This window comes from Lolium rigidum, chromosome 3, assembly GCF_022539505.1.
Source record: "Lolium rigidum isolate FL_2022 chromosome 3, APGP_CSIRO_Lrig_0.1, whole genome shotgun sequence".
NCBI classification, from domain to species: domain Eukaryota; kingdom Viridiplantae; phylum Streptophyta; class Magnoliopsida; order Poales; family Poaceae; genus Lolium; species Lolium rigidum.
In genome coordinates this window covers 397078906-397100274 of record NC_061510.1, presented here as the reverse complement: position 1 = coordinate 397100274, position 21369 = coordinate 397078906, and the positions used below count along the sequence as shown (strand labels likewise).

The following is a 21369-nucleotide window of genomic DNA, read 5'->3' as shown; positions in this document are numbered from 1 at the left end:
GATTCACTATTCGGGGCACCCACTCGTGCTTGAAGGATATAGTGATTCGAATTGGATCTCGGATGTAGCTGGTCCGTACGCCACAAGTGGGTATGTATTTACCTTTGGAGGTGGCGCAGGTGTCATGGAGATCTTGCAAGCAAACCATATTGACGAGGTCAACTATGGAAGCATAACTTATCGCTTTAGACACAACCACCGTTGAATCGGAATGGTTGCGTGAGCTCTTGATGGACTTGCCTGTGGTTGAAAAACCTGTTCCGGCAATCCTTTTGAATTGTGACAATCAAACTGTAATTGTCAAAGTGAACAATTCTAAGGATAACGCGAAGTCATCAAGACACGTCAAGAGACGTTTGAAGTCTGCCAGGAAATTGCGAAACTCCGGAGTAATAACTGTTACATATATTCAAACAGACATAAACCTGGCAGATCCCTTTACAAAGGGACTATCACGTAATGTGATAGAAAGTGCATCGAGGGAGATGAGTTTGAGACCCGTTGATGTTACGCCATAGTGGTAACCCATCCTTTGTGATCGGAGATTCCGTGAATTAGGACCTGGGAAGAACAAACTAGTGGTTTAATTGAGAAGAGTATTATGTAACCCTCTCTATGTGAAGATGCACAACTCTCAATTGCTGTAAGATAGGTTGGCAACAAGCCTTAATGTGTTTATGTTGGCTACTTTAGCAAAGATGCTGTCCTACAGAGCATTCTTGAAATAACACACCTATATGAGTCCGATTGTTAAACGTCGCAATCTATGAGATTTTGGGTGATATCTAGTAAACTCATGAAGAGACCACGAAGTATGACGCATATGCTTCACCCGCGGGGTAGGCTACTGGCAGCCATGTACTGGTCATGACTTTGAGTGAAACCTTGGAATTCAAGGCTTAGATTGTGCAAGTGTGAATGTATGTAGTTTAAGGTTCTAGGCGGAAGTTCAACTTAACAGTCTCCGCTAAAACACTAGTATATAAACAAGCAGCGAGTATTGGTAAATCTTTAAATGGGGATTTGAGATCTGGTGGGGGATTGTTGAAATATTGGGCCCATTTTTAGTGACCCAAATTAGATTTCAGTTTTCCCTATAAATCTCAAATCCCACATAGTGGCAGCCTTGTGAGTTTGAGGCCAAGTGGGTGGCAGCTCACTAGAGAGTGGCAAGAGGTGAGAAGTTTAGTCCCACATGGAAAGTTGGGAGGAAGTTAGACCACCTTATAAGGTGGGTTGTTCCACCACTAGTAAGTGAGTGAGAATAGGAGTGCTACACGCGCGCTCCTCCCCCTCCTCCTCGCTCGCTCGTCTCGACTCGACTCGACACGTCACGACGCGCGCCGCGCTCGTGGTGAGTGGATTGAGCCTCGAGCGGGTCGCTCCCGGACCGTGGGCTATCTGTAACCGACTCGAAACGTGCGTGCGACGTGGGCGTGCCCCACGTTGCCTAGGGTTTCCTGAGCCTATATAATCTCTTGCCCGGCTACCGCAGAAACATATCCAATACACGAGTTAGGGTTTCCACCTCTCTCTGCTTGCGCCGCCATCGTAGCCTACTCCATCCCGCGCGCCGACGTGCATCGGCGAACGGGAGAGCAGGTCTCCGGAACCGCTCGTCCTTGCGATCCTGTATGGGAGAGGGCGATTTAGGTTTTTGGGAAGCGCTCTGCGCGACTGCTCAAGCTCTTCATCACGGTCGCCTTCCGTCCAAATCGGGCGGTGCTGCCTACCATCGTCTTCAATGCGTCTACTTCGACCCGTCGTCCCTGTCGTCAACAACGTTACTGCTGCGACATCATCTGCTACACCTCCACCGCCACATCCACCAGATCGGTACGTGTGACATATCTCGATCTGTTTAGCGATGGATGCTTTACCGTTTGCGGTGCTGCTACTCATGTTGATTAATGCATCTAGTATGTTCGAGTTTCACATGTTAGTAGTTGCTATCATTATGTTTTATATGCTGGAATTAATCATGGAAATTGTGCCTAATTATCCAACAAGAATTGGTGTTAGGCATATTGAAGATAGGAGTAAATCATAAGTTGGGAACTCAAGGTCATTCAATGCAATTTCTGGGTGGGCAAAGTTCTCACATCAATTTCTCAAAATTCAATCGGTTCTAATTCTTGTCATATGGTACAAACCATAGACCAATCTAGCCATTGCCAAAGCCTCCATCCCAGACCACCTCCGTCTCGCAACTCTCTAGCACTACCCCATGATTATCTTTTGGCATGGCTGCATCACCCAACCTGGGATCCTCCTCTTGCATCTCTACTCTGCTCATCGGCAACACCCCAGTTCACCTAGATTGCACCAAACTCCATATGGTATAGAGGACACTTCTCTTTCCAAACATTTTCGGATAAAGCCTCTAAACTAGGCACCATTTAACAATCAACAATGTGTTGGAGGTTGTTTTGACCCTTGAAATGTTTATTTGTAAAAGTTCATTTCACTGTGTAACATGATATATCCTTTAAAAACCGAAATTTATGATGTATATTCCTGTTTTTGTTCAAAAATGTGTGGATACCATTGGTGAGGTGGAAGACACATAATGGTGAGCGTACCTGCAAAAAACCAACAATATCTAAGTGTGAGCGTATAGCGGTGGGAAAATTTTGCACTTTTTAGAAATATAATATAGACTTAGATGTTCCTCTACGAACACACACGGTGTTAATTGAAACATCAACTACCTACCTACTAAAAGATGATTGCTTCCTACAATATGTTCGGGTAAATACTAGCACTTATGCCAAATTTAGGATTTGAACCTAAAACCAAGCTATGCTCAGTTCGACAACTCTGCGCTTAACCAGTAGTTTTCTAGCGTAGCATACCATACCAAAAAGAGAACAAATATAAACTTATTTGTTTTTTTAGACAAAACTGTATATATTTGTTTCTCTATATAATTGGTGCATTAATAGAATGATCCGGCCCATCATCCAAAGCCTGGGCTTCCTCTCGTAAATTAGAACACCAGCCTGACCTGTGCTGGGCTAGGCCGAATTCAGTTACACATGGCCCAGGCCAAATAACCAAGACAAAATTTCCGCTCAGATAAAAAAAAACAGAACCTGCTGTTCCTCCTGCCTACCGTTCTTCCACCCCATCCCCTCACCCCGGCACGGTGGCCGGACCGCCGGAGCGAACACTCTCGCCGCAGCACGGAAGGATGAACTCGTCTGCGGTCATCTTCTGTTGCCTCCCGCCGACCCCCGCTCCGGGAAAGACATCAATCCCAAAGAGCAACACAAGAATCGGACGGAGGTATCCAATCCAATCCAATCCGTCTCAGTCCCATCTCTCTCCTACTGCATACGCATCTGATGATTTTGTTGCCGTTTGTATGTATATTCCCGGGAGAAAGAGACCTCGTTCTCAGGAGCAGCGAGCTCGCCACCCTCGCCGCCCTCTTCAGCTTCAGGTGCTACGCCGCTTGGCTTCTCTTCAGAAGAAAATGCTAACAGTACTAAGCAGCATCGCAACTCTGTTGAGAAACCCATCACACCACTTACTGACACTGAAATGTAGTCTCCATACAGCCTACTCTACAATTCTGTTGAAAAATCTGAATTTGGCCTGAAATTGGAGGATGTGGTTAACTGAATTTTCCCGTTCGCATCTGACAAGTGCATTTCTTTCTGTTCGTCTCCAGTGGCACCAAACCGAGCTATCTCGGCGTGCAGAAGAGTCCCCCCTCCCTTGCGCTGTGCCCTGCCACTAACAGCTGTGTGTCAACGTCCGAGAAGATGAGCGATACGACTCACTACGCACCCCCATGGTAAGCATCTATTTACTCCTTACACATTGTTCTCTTCCTAGTGCATGCGTGATATCTGTGTTGCACCTTGCTTGTATGTATCAATGTATGTACCCCTACGTGCATATACCATTGTTGAATGAGTGGACAGATTGGTAATGCGCCTCAAAACCGTAAGTAAGCGCGTCTTAAACTTTCGGTTCGGCAGCAGGCCTGCCTACTTTCTCCTTTGTATGGCGTGTTCATTATGGAATGTCCGGTTCGGTTTTATTCGTGTGAGAGTTCTTGATGAACCAAAATGCTAAGTTCCGATATGAGCTTTCCTAAATTTGTGAAATACTGATAACTGTTACCTGCAAGCATTTTATGGTACAATTAAATTCAAGTGCTCTTGCTTTGATAAAATTTGACCTCATTAGGGTACTACACCAAGGACGTGTCCGTCGACTTGAAATTTGAGAATACCTCCCTTAGTATAATAATTGTCTGCCTTGAGCCATCCAAAAAAAAGTGTCTGCCTTGAGCACTGCTGACAGCCTGCGTTGCAATTTTTTTTTTATTTTAAGGAACCTGCATCACATATTCTTTAGTCATCTTCAAGAGATCTTTCATATGTCTGAATCATGTAAGATTTTTTAATTATCCATCTGTCATGTTGAGTACTTAAACATGCCTTTTTTCTAGGAATTACAACCCCAAGGATGGCCCCAGGGGTAAACCCATAAGCAAAGACGAGGCCATGAAAGAGCTCATCGAAGTTGTAAGTATGAACATGACAGCGCAAAGAAACATCATGGTCTTGTTTCTGCCATGAGCAACTGGAGCGTTAAATTGAAGTAGTTTATATCAACATTCTGCATTTAGTTGGGAGTTTTGAACTGCAATGCCTGTCGGCAGGTGACGAAGACAAAGCCGGATAAGTTCACTCCAAATATAGTAGAGAAAGGAGACGATCTCGTAAGCTAATTTTACAATGTGTAGATAGCACTGTAATTCACTATGGTTGTCCATTGCTCCGTGCAGTTTGTAGACGATGTTGAGTTCTGGTTCCCTCCTGGCAAGAAATCAATTGTTGAGTACCGATCGGCATCTCGGTCAGGATTCAAAGACTTCGATATCAACAAGAAGAGAGTAAAGGCAAGCACACACACCTATCATTTCTGTCATTTCATCTTGCTGTAAAACCAACTCCGTCTTCATGGTATGACATGCCATTCCTGTTCTCTGGCAGGCACTGAGATTGGAACTGGAAAAGAAGGGCTGGGCTTCAGAAAGCAGCTTCTGAATATGATATGAACTAGCACACCTGTAAACTGGTACACTGTTCCTCATAGTATATCACCCTACAGAATGTTTCTACTGGAAAATCGGTAAATTATTTTCGCATTACACCATCAATATCGTGGAAGCAAGAGAGCTGTGTGTGCGAGGATGCTTTGCTGAGCTCATCCTAACCAGTAAAAACACTAGTCCATATTTGAGTGCATTCGTGCATCGTTCCAATGAATCAGCAGCACCATATGACTATGTGTTTTTATGATGCATTCATGAATACAATGGCAGCTCCTCCATTGAATTGGGAGACGCCCGTCCATCTAAAGGTGTCAACTTTGGGTGCTGGCCACGCAAAGTGGGGGTTGGAGATGTCAATTGCTCCATATCTCTATGAAGTCTACTCTAATTTCCTTGTTTTCAAATACCTCTGGATTATCTTCGGTCAGCGCTGCCGCATTGGTGGCACAGTTCTGGACCTTGAGCACAGCACTAAGCACCTAGACTCCTAGACTGTAGACTATAGTCACGGCCACTTAAGCGCCAAGCGTCTTAAAGTAACTACTAGTCATTGCATTGCATCACCAAGCATGGCATCATGATGAAAATACCAAATTTGTTAGGGTACATATGTAATGCAAACGCAAGCATTTTGATTTGCATATAAATATTTGCAGTGCGCCGGAGGAAGGTGCCTATATCAGCATCAGTATCATGACCCATGACTGCTTTTCCCAGCCCAAGCCATGAGGACCAGCTAGGCGCACTCACTACTCAACAATGGAATAGAGTCAAAAGGAACCATGGGCGCCATTGGGGAGTCAAACCCAACAAAGTCTAGTGTACCACTACTGCATTTTTTTTACTGCCTAGTGTACTGCTTAATTGACCTGTGCATTTGTGCGATAGTTAGTAGCTAGCTTTACTCTCAAAAAACTGTTAGTAGCTAGCTTTAATTCGGTGGTCGATCAGGCTCCTGTGACAAAAAAAAATTAAACTCGGTGTATGTTTGTTTTTCATTATCCACGTGTCGAACCAGTGCAGCTGCCAGCTAGGATGCCATGTCACTAAGTTGGTTTCAGTTGCAGGTGGTGTTGTTGTCGGCTATAGACTATATCTGGGGTGCTTAAATTGGAGGTAAGGAGGAAAATTATAACTTGAGAGTTTTTACGGTACCCCATACTGCAGGCTGCAGTATTTGATAAGGGTATAATAGACAATTCCATCTGTTTTAATTAGTGGGGTAAAAAAAACTTGAAACGAATCTGATGGACAAGTTCCAGGTCGTGTATCTCCTCACACGATAGCTCATTAGCGTTTCTCCTCACGCCATCTCCTCACGCCACCGGTGCCGCCATCTCCTCACGCCACCGGTGCCGCTGCCAGCCAGGTCACCCGCTCGTCGACCTTGCCGCAGCGTCGGCGCCGCCGCGTCTTGCCGCCACCACCAGCCATCGCCGCTGTGGTCAACCCTGTCCGCCGCCCGCCAGCCAGGTCACCCGCCGCAGCCTCTCCGGGTCCTGATCCGGGAAACCTCAGCGTGTCGACCTTGCCGCAGCATCGCCGCTGTGTTCAACCCAGTGCGCCGCCCGCCAGCCAGGTCACCCGCTCGTCGCGCGCTTATCGAACAGGCCGCAGCCTCTCCTGGTCCTGATCCGGGAAATCTCAGCGTAAGTAAATATAAACTCTGAGATGAAGTTAGATTATATCAACAAGCTTTGTAGTTAAGATTACAAAATTCGATAATAGTATTTATTTCTTTTCGTGTTGCATGGGTGCTGTTAGCAGATTTATAAACTGAATCTATAGGTTGATTGAGTCGCTGTGCAGATCCATCATGAATCATAGCAGTTAAGAATCGTAAACTAACCTGCATGTTGAATGCAACCATCTGAGTACCATGACTCCAATCTCCAGGCATTTACTGGATCATAGTTAGAAGAATTAATCCTTGTACCATTGGGATAAATCCTCAGTATATTTTTCTCAGTAAACCTAAATCAGAGTAATGCAGTCAGATAAATATTTATCACAAGTTCAAGGAGCAATGCAAAATTTTAGTTGCAAGCTAAATTAGATCTTTAACTGTCCTAGGTCCAGCATCAGCTTCTGTTTTGGTAAGAATATGGACTGACAAAAAGCAGACAATAAATTGATGAAAGTAATGTTCAGACCCAGAAAAATTGTATCGGAATGGCACAAATAGGAACATAAACTATTTTCAAATATTCAACCAGGGTATGTGACATCAAATTCACTTGAGATTAGTATGGTGTGACCAACTGAAACTGTGAGAAACAATTGGTATTTTCCATAAGTAGCCGCAATGTTTTAGGAACATTTAATTCATGAAATCCTGTAAGAGTAGCAGCATGACTGATCTAGCATTACATTTTTGTTGCCAACATTTTATTATCGCATTAAAAAGTATAAAGCATGCAGAGGCAGGGGTCTTTCTCCCCATTTCGAAAAAAAAACTATAAAGCATAACTTCAAGCACTGAATGGTACTGATTACATATTCATACTGAAACATGTGTTAGTTTTACTATCAGACTTGTAATAATATGGCTTTGATTCATAACTGCAGTTTACGTCATGGAGGGCATGGAGGACAATGAAGAGCACGATATGGTGGTTAATGAAACTTTTAGTAGCGAGGAAGAAGGTTACAAGTACTACAATGCATATGCTAAGTCCAAGGGGTTTGGTGTTAGAAAAGAAGAGCTGACTAAGAAGCCAGGCACGAACATAGCTTTCCGGCGTCTTTATGTGTGCTCCAAAGAAGGATATCGGGCAAGGAAGCACTTTGAAAAAACTAAACGAAAACGAACACCTCGGCCACTTTCGCGTTGTGGATGCGGTGCTCGGATGGAGATCGAGATGTCTATGGAAAGTGGAGAATGGTTTGTAAAAGATTTCGTGGTTGAACATAACCATCCACTCGCCATTGGTGATCAGACAACTTTCATAAGGTCTCATCGTGGGTTGAATGACGCTCAAAAGGCTGATGCCATTGAGTATGGGATTGGTGGCCTTCGAACGCACGAGATTATGGAAGTAATGGAGAAGCAACATGGTGGCCCCGAGAAGGTAGGCTTTGTACCTCGGGATCTCTATAATTTTTTTGCCAAGTACAAGAAGGAAAGGATTGAAGGTCGTGATGCTGAATTTATGCTCAATTATATGGCTGCAAGACAAGAGAAAGATCCAGAATTCTTTTACAAGCACAGCACTGATAGTGAAGGGCACCTGGAAAACATATTTTGGGCAGACGCACAGTGTCGGATGGATTACGATGCCTTTGGTGGTGTCGTGGTCTTTGATAGCACATACCGTGTGAACAAATACAATCTTCCGTTTGTCCCCTTCATTGGTGTGAATCACCATCCTAGCACGACTGTGTTTGGATTTGGTATTGTGTCAGATGAGAAAACGAAATCTTATGTGTGGTTGCTTGAAGCATTTTTGGAGTCGGCGCAGCAGAACCATCCTAGGTCAGTAATCACCGATGGTGACCATGCTATGGCAAGGGCAATCTCGAAAGTATTTCCTAATGCAGATCACAGGTTGTGTAGCTGGCACATCGAGCAAAATATGATACGCCATCTCCGCAAAACAAAGCTCAGCGATTTTAGAAAATTTGTTTATTACTACAGGAATGTCGACGAGTTCGAGAGTCGTTGGGCAGATTTTCTGGAGGAGTATGAAATCTCAGAAAAAGATGCATGGATTAATAGGATGTACGAGCTACGGAAGAAGTGGTCTAGAGCCTATACCAAAGATAGATATTTTCTTGGGATGCAGAGTAATCAGCGTAGTGAAAGTCTAAACTCTAGGATTCATAAGAATTTGGATAGGCGAATGTCACTTGCTGATTTGTTAGAGCATACGGATCACTTGTTTATGGCGTATACGCAAGAATGAGGCCGAATTGGATGCTAGAGCTTCACGGACGGTACCTTTTACAGAATTAGATGCTGAACCACTTTTGAGAAGTTACGCAAACATTTATACTCCGAGTGATGTTCAAGAAGGTGAAGCAGCGAGATAGATCAATTGCCAAAATGGGGGTAGCAAAGGTGACCAAGCGAGGATGCTGTAGTAGTTTATGCTTGTTGCTCTCAAAGAGAGAAGGGATGTCATTTATGATGTGAAGCTTACCATGGCCGGCCCAATGCTCCGGGGAGTTAATTGTCGCTGCTCGAAGATGGAGACGAGAGGAGATCCCCTGCACACACATATTCTCCGTTCCGAAGTTCCTTGGCTTGATCGGCGTTCCTAGTTGTTGTATTTCGAGAAGATGGACAATGCTAGCCAAGCCGGCATTTGAGTCGAGAGGAAAGCTAATATGCATGATTGGTCCGAGCGGATGGATCGTTACCACAACCTCCGCAACAGGTCTAATCTCTTTCTATTTAATGCTGCAAGCAGCCCGGAGAAATCACGGAAGGTTCTTGATTTTCTAGAGAGTCTTACGCCGGATGTCGGCGAGGACAACAGCGAAAATAAGGCGGCATCATTTGGTCCTTTGCCTGCATACTTTTCAGGGGCAGACCAAACCTTCACGGGAAAAGTGCTGGATCCAAAAAAAATTATTCCTAAAGGTGGTCCATCGAAGAACAATAAGAGGTGGAAGCCCGATGCATGAGACGTGGAAAACAAATAAATGATGCTACTTCGACAAGACACGAGTATTGTTGTCATATTTGTTGATATAGTTCAGACTTACTTTTAATATTTCGTTGGATTTGGTGATATAGTTCGGACTTATTTTTAATATTTCGCTGGATTTGGTGATATAGTTCAGACTTATTTTTAATATTTCGTTGGAACAAATGTCCAGGTTTTGATAAGTGTCCAGGTTTTGATTAATTAGCTTACGGTTTTTGAACTTGTGTGGACGACCTGAATCTCATGGTGGTCTTTCTATTCCAATGAAGTTATATTGTGGCATGCGTCATGTTATTTACGAGTAATAATTAAGCCTTGTAGCACGTGTTTGGGTATGGCAAAAGAAACATAAATAAGTACAACATATTTCCATTGAGCACGCAAAGAATGCTTTGAGAAAAAAAAGTATGAAGCGATTAATTAAAAAGTAAAATTATTCATCGTGGCCGAGAGAGGTGTACATGGGACCGGATGGCCGAGAGAGGTGTACGTGGAACCGGATGTCCGAGAGGGGTGTACGTGGGACCGGATGTCCGAGAGAGGTGTACGTGGGATTGGATGGTCGACAGAGGTATACGTGGGACCGGATGGCGGAGAGAGGTGTACATGGGACCGGATGGCCGAGAGAGGTGTACGTGGAACCGAATGGCGGAGAGGGGTGTACATGGGACCGAATGCCCGAGAGAGGTGTACGTGGGTCCGGATGGCCGAGAGGGGTGTACGTGGAACCGGATGGCCGAGAGAGGTGAACGTGGGACCGGATGTCCGAGAGAGGTGTACGTGGGACCGGATGGCCGAGAGAGGTGTACATGGGACCGGATGTTCGAGAGAGGTGTTCGTGGGACCGAATGCCCGAGAGAGGTGTACATGGGACCGGATGTCCGAGAGAGGTGTACATGGGACCGAATGCCCGGGAGAGGTGTTCGTGGGACCGGATGGCCGAGAGAGGTGTACGTGGGATTGGATGGTCGAGAGAGGTATACGTGGGACCGGATGGCGGAGAGAGGTGTACATGGGACCGGATGGCCGAGAGGGGTGTACATGGGACCGGATGTCCGAGAGAGGTGTACGTGGGACCGGATGTCCGAGAGAGGTGTACGTGGGACCGGATGTCCGAGAGAGGTGTACATGGGACCGGATGTCCGAGAGAGGTGTACGTGGGACCGGATGTCCGAGAGAGGTGTACATGGGACCGGATGGCCCGAGAGAGGTGTACGTGGGACCGGATGGCCGAGAGGGGTGTACATGGGACCGGATGTCCGAGAGAGGTGTACATGGGACCGGATGGCCGAGAGAGGTGTACGTGGAACCGAATGGCGGAGAGGGGTGAACGTGGGCCCGGATGTCCGAGAGAGGTGTACGTGAGATTGGATGTCCGAGAGAGGTGTACATGGGACCGAATGCCCGAGAGAGGTATTCGTGGGACCGGATGTCCGAGAGGGGTGTACGTGGGACCGGATGTCCGAGAGAGGTGTACGATTTTCTAGTCCGTGCCGTCACATTCACAAGATTAATTATTGATAATAAAATATTATGTACCAGCGAAATAGGATTATTTATCCGTAACTAAATAGTAGTAATTTATGGCAAAGCTAACGTATGCTTTGTTTTTTCAAGTACGATATACTCGTCTTCGGTTGTAACAAACTGGTAGGTAGCTATTTACTTGGAAACAAATCCCTTGAAACAAGCCGGCGACGCGGCAACTATATATATTTTCTGCCCCATTCACGTGAGATACAAATCTGAACTAGATGCATTTGTTTTTGGTAGGGATGATATGGCTCAGTTGACCTTACAGGAGTTTGAACACTTATTTGGTCTTCCTGCACGGGTAAGAGCACCTCTGAGACCAGAAGTGATAGAGATGTTCGAGGAGATAAAGCAAAATAAAAAGCGGCGAATACCTTTCCCAGAATTGGAGCAGACAATTAGAAAAGGAATTAAAACATTAAGTGATGAGCTGCCTTTCCTTCAGGCATTTATTTTGTACACAATCGGGTGTATTCTATGCCCAACTACCCAACGTTGGGTCAGTGTAGATTATATGCCATATGTAGTTAGCAGGGAAGCAATCTTGGTGATAGACCTTGCCAGATTATCACTTAATCATCTAGTTAAGTCTGTAAAGCAGTATAATGCAGCACTTAAAGATCCAGAAAGAGGCCTTCAGGGTATTGTAAACCTCGAGGGGAATCTTCCTTTGTTGCAGGTATAATTTTTCATATGTTTTTTGAACATATTACATGCATCCAGGTGCTGCACAATCGGTGAATAACTATGCATACATTTTTTTGCAGTTTTGGTTTTGGGAAAAATTCCGTCTGGACAGACTTGATGCTTCAATCGATTATACAGGACGTGAGGCACCGCTTCTCCAATACTGGGATGAGAAAAAGGCACGCAAGGTCTGTGCCATTTTAAATGAGCACGGTCGTGACGCTGGAGAGGTACACATGTTCTATAGTGCCCGTATTATTTATTACTGAAAATGTATATAAATAAACTATGACATCTATCTTTTTCAGTACGTTTTTGATCTAAAGGAGGCTTGGGAGCCTCCCAGGCCCTCATCACCATTACCTTCGTTTGACGACTTGCCGCCAACAGATTCAAAGGTATTTTCTTAATCCTACATTCTAGTTTTCCTTCCTATAAAACCACTTAATAATCTATAATTTCATTCGTCTACAGTTGGTGCTAAAGCTGCACGAGTCGATCCTCAACATGAGACGTGCTGTAATGCATGATAACCTACTGACTCGCATAAAGATCGAAGAGCATGGGGATTATCTTTATAGATTTGAAGAGAAGCTAGATGCCTTTTGTCAGCAACGAGCCAACGTAAGACTCAAACTTATTGAAATGCACCACAGTACTTTTCCGCTACATATACAAAGGAGTAAAATTTATGCATGGATTCATGCAGGACTACGATGACTTTGAGCGTGGACCATCGACGTATGACTATGAGTACAGAGAATACAAGCACTTCAGCCCGGACAGAACCTCCCCCATGCCTGTCCGTGACTTGAACCAAGATTTCGAGGTAAATGGCTACACTATTCGTGATAGTAAATACAAACCTTTTCTAATGAACTCCTACATCTTACCTACAGCGTACTGATACGAACATCAAAAATAAAAGGCCAAGTGACAACGTTCTCTCCTCACCCAAAAAGAAGATCAGGATAGGGGATGACACCTCAGTACCACAGAGAAGAGAACAAAGAAAAAAGACATCGACATGTAAGAATAGTGACTTCGTGTACTACGGAGACTCTAAGCCACCTAGAAAACCAAAAAATACTCCAAAAACTAGTAGTACAAAATCATATAGTACTACTCGAGTTGAAGATGTGCAAGGAGAGGTCATTGACTATATCAATGCATCACCGGAAAACAAAATACTTGTGCACATAGATGATTTGACACTGAATAAAGAGGAACTCAGCTGTCTAACATCTCCCGCAATTGACACATGTACGGAACGATGGTTGCACACCCCTGTAAGTGCTTAATTATGAAATATAGTCAGTTTGTATTTTTTCGTCATGAATGCTAACTTGTTATTGTCGTGCCATTCAGGTCATGGATACAATCATAACATGGATGCAACACATGCGCCCCATTCCAGAAATAAGGGCAGGTCGCACTGTCTACATGGAGAGGGCATCGAGAGTGGACTTACTAGTTCGAGATGGCAGAAGTGATGCATATAACAGGGATGTACGAAACAAGAATCATGGTACTAACATGGGAAAAGTGTACATTTCCCATGACATGGTAAGTCTCATTGTTGCAGTTCTATACGTTATATTTTCAGATGCTCGATCGCTAATTATGTTTTTGCTACAGATTTGTCTACCAGTAAACTATGAGAATATACACTGGTACGTGGTCAATGTGAATCCTGAAGAGAGATTAATACAAGTTTTGGACTCCATGCGTAAACAAACAAAAAACTTCAAAAAAGCCCACCCAGAACTACAAAATATGGTAAGTCCATTGAACCGTTGCTATAAACAATTGTGCTAAGCTAATTAATATTATATTTTCATACTTACAGCTCAAAGGAATGGAAGCACATCTGGACGTAACATCTCGACACGACTGCGAAAAGAGTGATAGCTGGCCTGATTACGCCGTTAATAGTTGGCCAGTTCAAGTTGTCAACAATGTGCCACAACAAAAAGACGGGTACATTGCATTATATTATAACCACACCTTTAAGATTTCTAGTTCCTACTTTAAATATTGATTACAATACAATCTACATGATTTTTTTGCAGGATTTCATGTGGACTCTATGCGCTCAAGAACATGGCAAACTGGATAGGACACGAGCTATCACAAAATTTTACACAGGTATGCCGTTCAGAATTATTTCAACCAACGAAATTAAAACTGCAAGAAGTATTGAACTGTCTCCACCTAACTATGCAGGCCGACATTGACAAGTTCAGGAAAGAACTCCCAGCTCTCATAGTAGATTCTCCACTGAATGAAGAACCACGAAAACAACAAGAAAAATGAAGATTAGAAGAGATACAAGTCCGGTTGCTGTTTGCTGATGCTAAAAGGGGGCTACTGGTGTGGGTTTTCAGAAATTGCTGCTGCTGCGTCAGCATTTAAGAACATTTTGTGCTGGTTTATGTTGTTGGTTGTTCTGCCAACGTTTACTCCTTATTTTTTTAGTCTAGGCCTGGCACTGCTAGTAGGTTTTTGCCCCGTACTGTGTTCTCGAGGCGAGTTCACGTAGCGGGTTTCCTATTAGTGGTCGTGGTTGAATAAGTTTTACTACTCTAGAAACATTTCATGCTTTCAGTCAATCATATTCATGGACATTGGGCTCCACAGGCGGTTTCTGTTTAGTTCATGAGTACCAATTGAAACTATACGGAAAAGATTATCTCTCACTTAGTTCAATCAATGCAAAACTTTGGTTGTGATATCAATTCAGGTCAGACTTGGAGCAAACCATGTATAAAAGAAACTTAACATGGATGTGTTCCTCTGTGTACTATAAATTGAACTGAGGATTTCTTTTTTCAGTTTCAGTGTGACGTGAGGTGTTGCTTTGCAATAAGAATTTCATACAAATGAGTAGCTTAAACTTGAGCAAAATGATATAGGTTGCCTTTTCTAAGAAATGTTAATAAATTATAGAGAACCAATTGTAGACATTATGTACCATACCTGTGGTACCATAGGCGGCTACTGGGTTTTGAGAAAATATCCTTGAGCTTTACTTGTAAAGCTAGATTTCCAATACAGGAACAGGATCAAGAATCCCTTTGTCAACACTGTCAGCGTAAAAACGACATTATAATCATATACAAGGATTTTACAACTAAATTATGAAATATGCCAATTAGAGAGCGTATCATTCACTTCTACAAAACAATATTATCTATATCTTTTCAGTTAAATGTGTAATTGGTACTTCTTTGTAAGCACGCATAACAGGAACCAAATCAACCAACTAACATCCTAAAACAATGATTTTCTCAATTGATTGAATATTTCAGAAGCACGTAAGCCAAGGATACTTGAATCGACAAGCGTACGAAAGAATACAGTTAGCAGCAGCTAATGCCGCTCTTGTTGATGATAAAAACAAGAAGATACTGAGAGATTTACAGCTCCTAAACAAAAGAAATAAGGACTTGCAGAATGGAAGGTAGTGAGGCCCAGTTCCATCACAGGCAATGCAGGCATCAAAGAGTAGCAACCGGTGACTCAAAGCCTAGACAAAAAATTCTATCTGTTGAGGTTACCACCTGTGTGTAGCCGCACCCTAATACGTGTGACAATACCCAGGTGGCTTGTCATCGCTTGCAAATCTCTAACCTGAGCTGCCCTGCTGCTCAACCACTGAAGCTGAATCTCTAGTTGCTTCCCCAAACTCTTGCTGGGAACAACTGCTGGTAGACGGATACACCTTCGGCTTCACTTCGTAGCTGGCATCTTCGTGTTTAGTTTCCAGGTGGCGCCGCTTAATCCTCCAGGAGATGGGAATCATGTCCTCTTTTTCTTCATCAAAAGTTGAGGCACAATTTGACTTCATATGCCTAGTATGGATCGGAGGGACTGAAAAATGCTCAGAGTCTGCGGGACGCTTATTATCCTGCTGCGATTCATGGCACACCTTCTTCAGCCGCCTCAGAACCTGATTAAAGTATATTTTTTTATCGGAAACGAAGTATATGCACAGTAATCATACCATCCTAGAGAAGCTCCATAGTTCTTCCTAGGTCTTCGTTCAATTACTAATTTTGTTATTCAGATATCCTGCATGATGTGAGTTACTCAGAAATCTGCGTTCACTAACCTTCTGCATGATGTGGATACGGGGGCTGCGCGTTGGCGGCGGCGGCGGCCGGACCCTGGCTCGGAAGGGTGGTTCCCGTATCCGCCGCTGCTCAAGACGGAGAGAGAGGAGGGACGACGGGGTTGCAGGTCCATGGCGGCGTGATGCCATTCAAATCGACCGAGGAGGAGGGGATACGCGGGCTGCGCGTTGGCGGCGGCGGCGGCGGCTGGACCCTGGCTCGGAAGGGTGGTTCCCGTCTCCGTCGCTGCTCAGGCCGGAGAGAGAGGAGGGACGACGGGGTTGCGAGGTCGGCGGCGTGAGGGGATTTTTTGGTTGGGCAAAGTGATCGACCGGGGTAGGAGATGGAGTACTGCCTTTTCGGGACAAAATATGAACTTCCTAAATTACCCTCATCAACGTTTACTGCTGGTTCCGAACGGCGCAGGACAGTCTATACTGCTCGCGTGTTGACCGGCCGAAATCTGGCAGTATGCCTCCATCTCCACGGCTCGATCTAAGGATTGGATGGCCCATATTCATCCCAAGGTACTGTAAAAGAGCTCTCTTTTGGGCCATGGCACATGCATGGTTGACAAACTGCAAAAGCTATAGCTTCTTTTGCATAGCGTGGACCGAATGACATGATATGGAACGGTGGGTGCAGAAGCAGATGCAGTAGCTTAAGTAGCTCACCTCAACTCAATCTATATACAGCTAGGTTGTTATCTCCATGATTGCCTCTCCTAGCGCTCCTAACACCTTTCCTAACAGTAGCTGTAATACTTTATCACAGATTTGAAGTACAGCCCTTGATTAGTATTATAAACTGACTATTCTGCATGTATGTAACTTCAAACCATACACTACACATCGCAGACACTTCACACAGTTTTGAACATTAGTCGAGTGTGATGGTGACTTCCAACAATCTGAGTCTAGTAAGTAAGTGGACTCTCTCACACGCACACAAGCTAGCTTTTTACCTGAGCAGTGGTCAGATATGCGTCTTCCACACAATTTGTAGCAGCTAAGCAGGAGGAGCTATCTAGCAAGGTTAGCTAGAAAGCCGTGGGTGGCCATGTCCATGTGGTTTTGGGTGAGGTCAAATGAAAAGATGATGCAGATTTGTATTGAAATAAAAAAGATGATGCAGATGGATGGGGATGGATATGGATGCAGCACCACTCCACCACCTTCACTTGTCTACCTTGTGGTCAGCTCACTCATGCACCAGAATCTAATCCACCACCTAATGTCCAAATTAAAACCCGCGCAAATACGCCATGGGAAAATCCGGAATAAACAAACGTGATCGGAAATTGTTTTCCTAAATTTGTGAATGGAAATTTGCTTTTAAACGGCCGTGGTTGGGATTTTGACTCTCTAGATATGTGCACGGTCAAAGATCCAACCACATTTTTTTGGGGGTGATTTCGTGAATTTGAGCACACATGATTTCTTAGAATGATCTACATGACACATAGGGCGTGTCATGTTCCTCACAAACAGAGACTGACACTTGACACCACCCATGTCCCCACTAATGTACAACGCATCACTAATCGATGTGCTCACTGACCTTTCACAAATGACACATCCGATTTCGCACTCGATCTGGATCCTACTATGACATACCAAACATTCCAAAACAAGTTTCAATCATATGTTTACGTACTTATTACCGTAGAAATACGGTTAATTAACATATATACCAAACATTCGAAAGCTAGCAATGATGGCCTTTGTAAATAAAAATAAAAAGTTAGTGCGTTCATAACTTCATATCCACATTTGGAGTTCATATTTATCCAACCTTTCACACATCCACATTCTTGCACTCTCTAGATCTTTCCACATCGTACAACATTCCAAATCAAATTTCAACGACGTGTTAATTTTGATCAAAACTTTGATCATCTTGTACCCATTTCAAAATAGAGACACTTTTTACTTGCCCAGTGGTGTTGTACTAGGAAACTCTTGAAGCATCTGACCTTGAACACTTTCCATTCCTTGTATATCATTCGCCTCCTATATATACGAAGGCAAGTGGTTGGTTCTTGCTTTCTTCTTGGTGGTGCGTAGCATAGCTTAGCTCGCCCACTTGCTTCCACGCCAGATCAATCTCGACGCCCATGGCGCGCGAGTCATGGCTCACCAAGGTCCGATCGGCCATGTCCTCCTCCACTAAGTCGTCGCCGTCTTCCTCGACGTCGGGGGCGCCGCCGCTGGCGGGCGCCAACAGCAGGAAGGGCAACGTCGGCATCCTGGCCTTCGAGGTGGCCAACCTGGTGTCGAAGCTGCTCCACCTGTGGCGCGCCGTGGGGGACGCCGCAGTGGCGCGCCTCCGCCACGAGACATTCTACCTCGACGGCGTCCGCAAGGTAGTCTCGGACGACGACGCCTTTCTCCTCGGCCTCGCGCGCGCCGAGCTAGTGGACGCGCTCCGTGCCGCCGGTGACGCCGTTGGCGCGCTCGCGGCACGCTGCACAGACCCATGCCTCCGCGACTTCAGGGACGCGTTCCTGGAGTTCGCCGAGGTTGGTCGTGACCGGCACCGGTGGGCCGCGGCGACGTGGAAGGAGATGGACGTCCGGGCGCGCAAGATGGACAAGCAGGTGGCCGGCACCGCCGCGCTCCGGAGGGCCATGGAGGAGCTGGTGGAGGCCGAGCACGGCCTCCGGAAGTTCCTCCGGTGCGACGTTGGCGGAGGAGGTGGCGGGGGAGGGCATCGGCGCAGCTTGTCGGCGAGCAAGATCTCGGTGGCAGCGGAGCAGCAGCAGCTGATATTCTCCAAGAAGCAGGACGTGAAGCACCTCAAGCAGACGTCTCTGTGGGGATGCACCTTCGACGTCGTCGTCTCGTCGCTGGCGCGCACGGCTTTCACCGTCCTTGCGCGCATAAAGCTCGTCTTCGGCGACGGCGGCCGGGACCAGTGGCACGCGCCGCTCCACCGGAGCCTCACCCTCTCGTCCGCCGTCCACCCGTCCCTAGACGCACCGCCGACGCCGTCGCGCAAGTCCATGTCGATGGAGACGTTGCCGCCGTTCGACGTCGTCGCCACCGTCCAGGTCCAGAGCGCGAGCAAACGGAGGCGCGGCTTCTTCGAGTACAGCTCGGCGACGCTGGTGCCGCCGGCTGGGACACTGGGCGCGGCGGCTCTGGCGCCGCGGTACGCCGGGCTGGTGATCTCGATCGAGCGCATGGCGCGATCGCCGCGGCGGATGGTGGGCCCAGACGAGCGGGACGAGCTCTACGGCATGCTCACGGCGAGCGTGCGCGCGCAGCTCCGGGCGCGGCTGCGCGGGGCCGTGGCCGAGGCAGACGCGGGTCTCGCCAGCGAGTGGCGCGCCGCGCTGGGCGGCATCCTGGAGTGGCTGGCCCCCATGGCGCACGCCACGGTGCGGTGGCAGGCGGAGCGCAGCTTCGAGCAGAGGAAGACGACCACGGGGACGACGGACATATCCCGGTTGCCACCTCGGGGCGGGGGTGGCAACACGTTCTTGCTGCAGACGCTGCAGTTCGCCGACCGCGACAAGGTGGAGGCCGCCGTAGTAGAGCTGCTCGTCGGGCTCAACTACGTGTGGCGGTTCGAGAAGGAGATGAGCTGCCGCGCGCTCTTTGCTGTCCACCGCCAGCTCCTCGACGGCACCGGCGCCACCGAGGACACCGGCCGCAATTGCCATGTTGGAGGCTACGCCGTCGACGGGAGTGGCAATGGAACAGTAAGCTCGTGCGCGTAAACCGCCTGATCACAAACCGACGGCGTCGAAATCCGTGTGTTTAATTGTTTCTTGTTTTCTCGGCCCCTAGCTATAGATTTTGGGTGTGCCTATGTCTCAGTTGACTGAGATTTTCTTAAGTCTCAGTCAACTCAGAAAAGTGTAACTACAGTTCAAAGAAAAGTGCAACTCGGTTCAGTTGCACATTTCTATCAGAAAAGTGCAATTGCACTTTTTTAACAGAAAAGTGCAACTCAAAGCACATTTTTGTAAGTGACTTAGACTTAAGAAAATCTCAGTTGACTGAGACATAGCAAAACCGATAGATTTTTGTGGTAATTGGGGCCAAATGGGATATTGATGTGAGTGATTAACTAGCTCTTCCTGCATGTAATAGAACATAGAAATGAAATATTCTCATATAGTTGTATAAACTGTATTTTTCTTGTGGTTGAGATGAAATGAGAGCGACATGCCTGCATGCATGTCTCTGATGAAGCTCCAAGATCATGAGTTCATGACAGACAGCAACCCTACAAACAGTGTTGAACAAGATGATGATGTGTGTGTCCACTCGAGGGGAGGCAATAGCTGCAACAGTAAATCCAAAGCTGTAGATTTGCTCCTCGATTAGTTGATGCAGATCCATCTAACCACTCGACCATTCACCCTTTTACACCCTCAGCAACTTTCTTACTTGCTGCTAATTGTCCACTTAATCTGCATGTGCTGCCTGCCTGTGACTGGAATTGGGGAACACATGGGGAGGGTTGATGGTTGAGTTAATCATGATGGAGGATCATGCATCACATGCTAAGCTCAGGTAAGCTGACCCTGAATCAGAGAGCTGCTCTAGATTGATTAATCAGTGTTATGCTCCAGTTGAGCTAAAGCTACTAGATGCTCATCGGAGGTCAGACCAACCATGCATGCACCTACCAGTATGTCAGTATTCTACAAATATATGTATCCTTGTGTTCGTACAATGGAAGATCTCAATCTCTTTTAATTACAGTAGAAGCCAGCTCTCCACAGCTGGCTAATTAGGTGCTTCAACACCTAGCTGTTTGTCGTTGAATGTTACATGTTCTACATTTCTGAAATTGTTCCAACTCACTTTTTCTTTGAAGTTAATTAAGGTGAATTATGCTCTGTCAAGTAGTAGTCACATTTTTGGCTACTGGATGAATCTACAGCCACATCCGTTCAGGTTTATGCATGTCTCCCTCTTGCACATAGGCCATGGCTGATATGAAAGCTCCTGAGCATGGATCAAAGAATCATGTCACATGTTGTGTTTGTATCTCTGAAAGCATAACCAATTCCTTTTGATGCAATGTCCATGTTAATGCGGTGGAAAACACTATCATATCTTCTTGGAAAGTCCATTCTGGCAGACATAAGAAAGAAAGGAAAAGGTGATCTTTTTTTTAAGAAAATCTTATTGAAACTAATGGAAAAATGAAGAACAGCTACTTTAATCATGGCACAGCGGCTGGTGGTTACCTGAAGCTTTAATTAATTCAATATATACTAGTTGTTAGTAGTAGCTGCTCTAATCTCATCTCCTGTAGTTAGTATAGTGTATACTCCAGAAGCACGGAC

At 45.7% G+C, this 21369-nt stretch overlaps 2 protein-coding genes across 2 annotated transcripts; both read left to right on the top strand.

The window, feature by feature from the left end:
- Nucleotides 1–3103: 3103 nt before the first annotated feature.
- Nucleotides 3104–6047, top strand: LOC124704579. Its single transcript, XM_047236852.1, is given in 7 exon segments — nt 3104–3288; nt 3389–3445; nt 3677–3802; nt 4466–4541; nt 4679–4918; nt 5013–5097; nt 5731–6047. Coding segments are annotated over 6 exon segments (648 nt in total). The 5' UTR covers nt 3104–3193; the 3' UTR covers nt 5067–5097; nt 5731–6047.
- Nucleotides 6048–18129: 12082 nt separating this feature from the next.
- On the top strand, nt 18130–20198 carry LOC124700862. The gene is made up of 2 exons (XM_047232925.1): nt 18130–19861; nt 20091–20198. The coding sequence occupies exon 1, from the start codon at nt 18178–18180 to the stop codon at nt 19783–19785; it is 1608 nt and encodes a 535-aa protein (XP_047088881.1). The 5' UTR covers nt 18130–18177; the 3' UTR covers nt 19786–19861; nt 20091–20198.
- Nucleotides 20199–21369: the final 1171 nt, after the last annotated feature.

Excerpts from the sequence above, each read along its gene's own strand:
- LOC124700862 (XM_047232925.1), top strand. The coding sequence starts at position 18,178 with ATGGCGCGCGAGTCATGGCTCACCAAGGTCCGATCGGCCATGTCCTCC.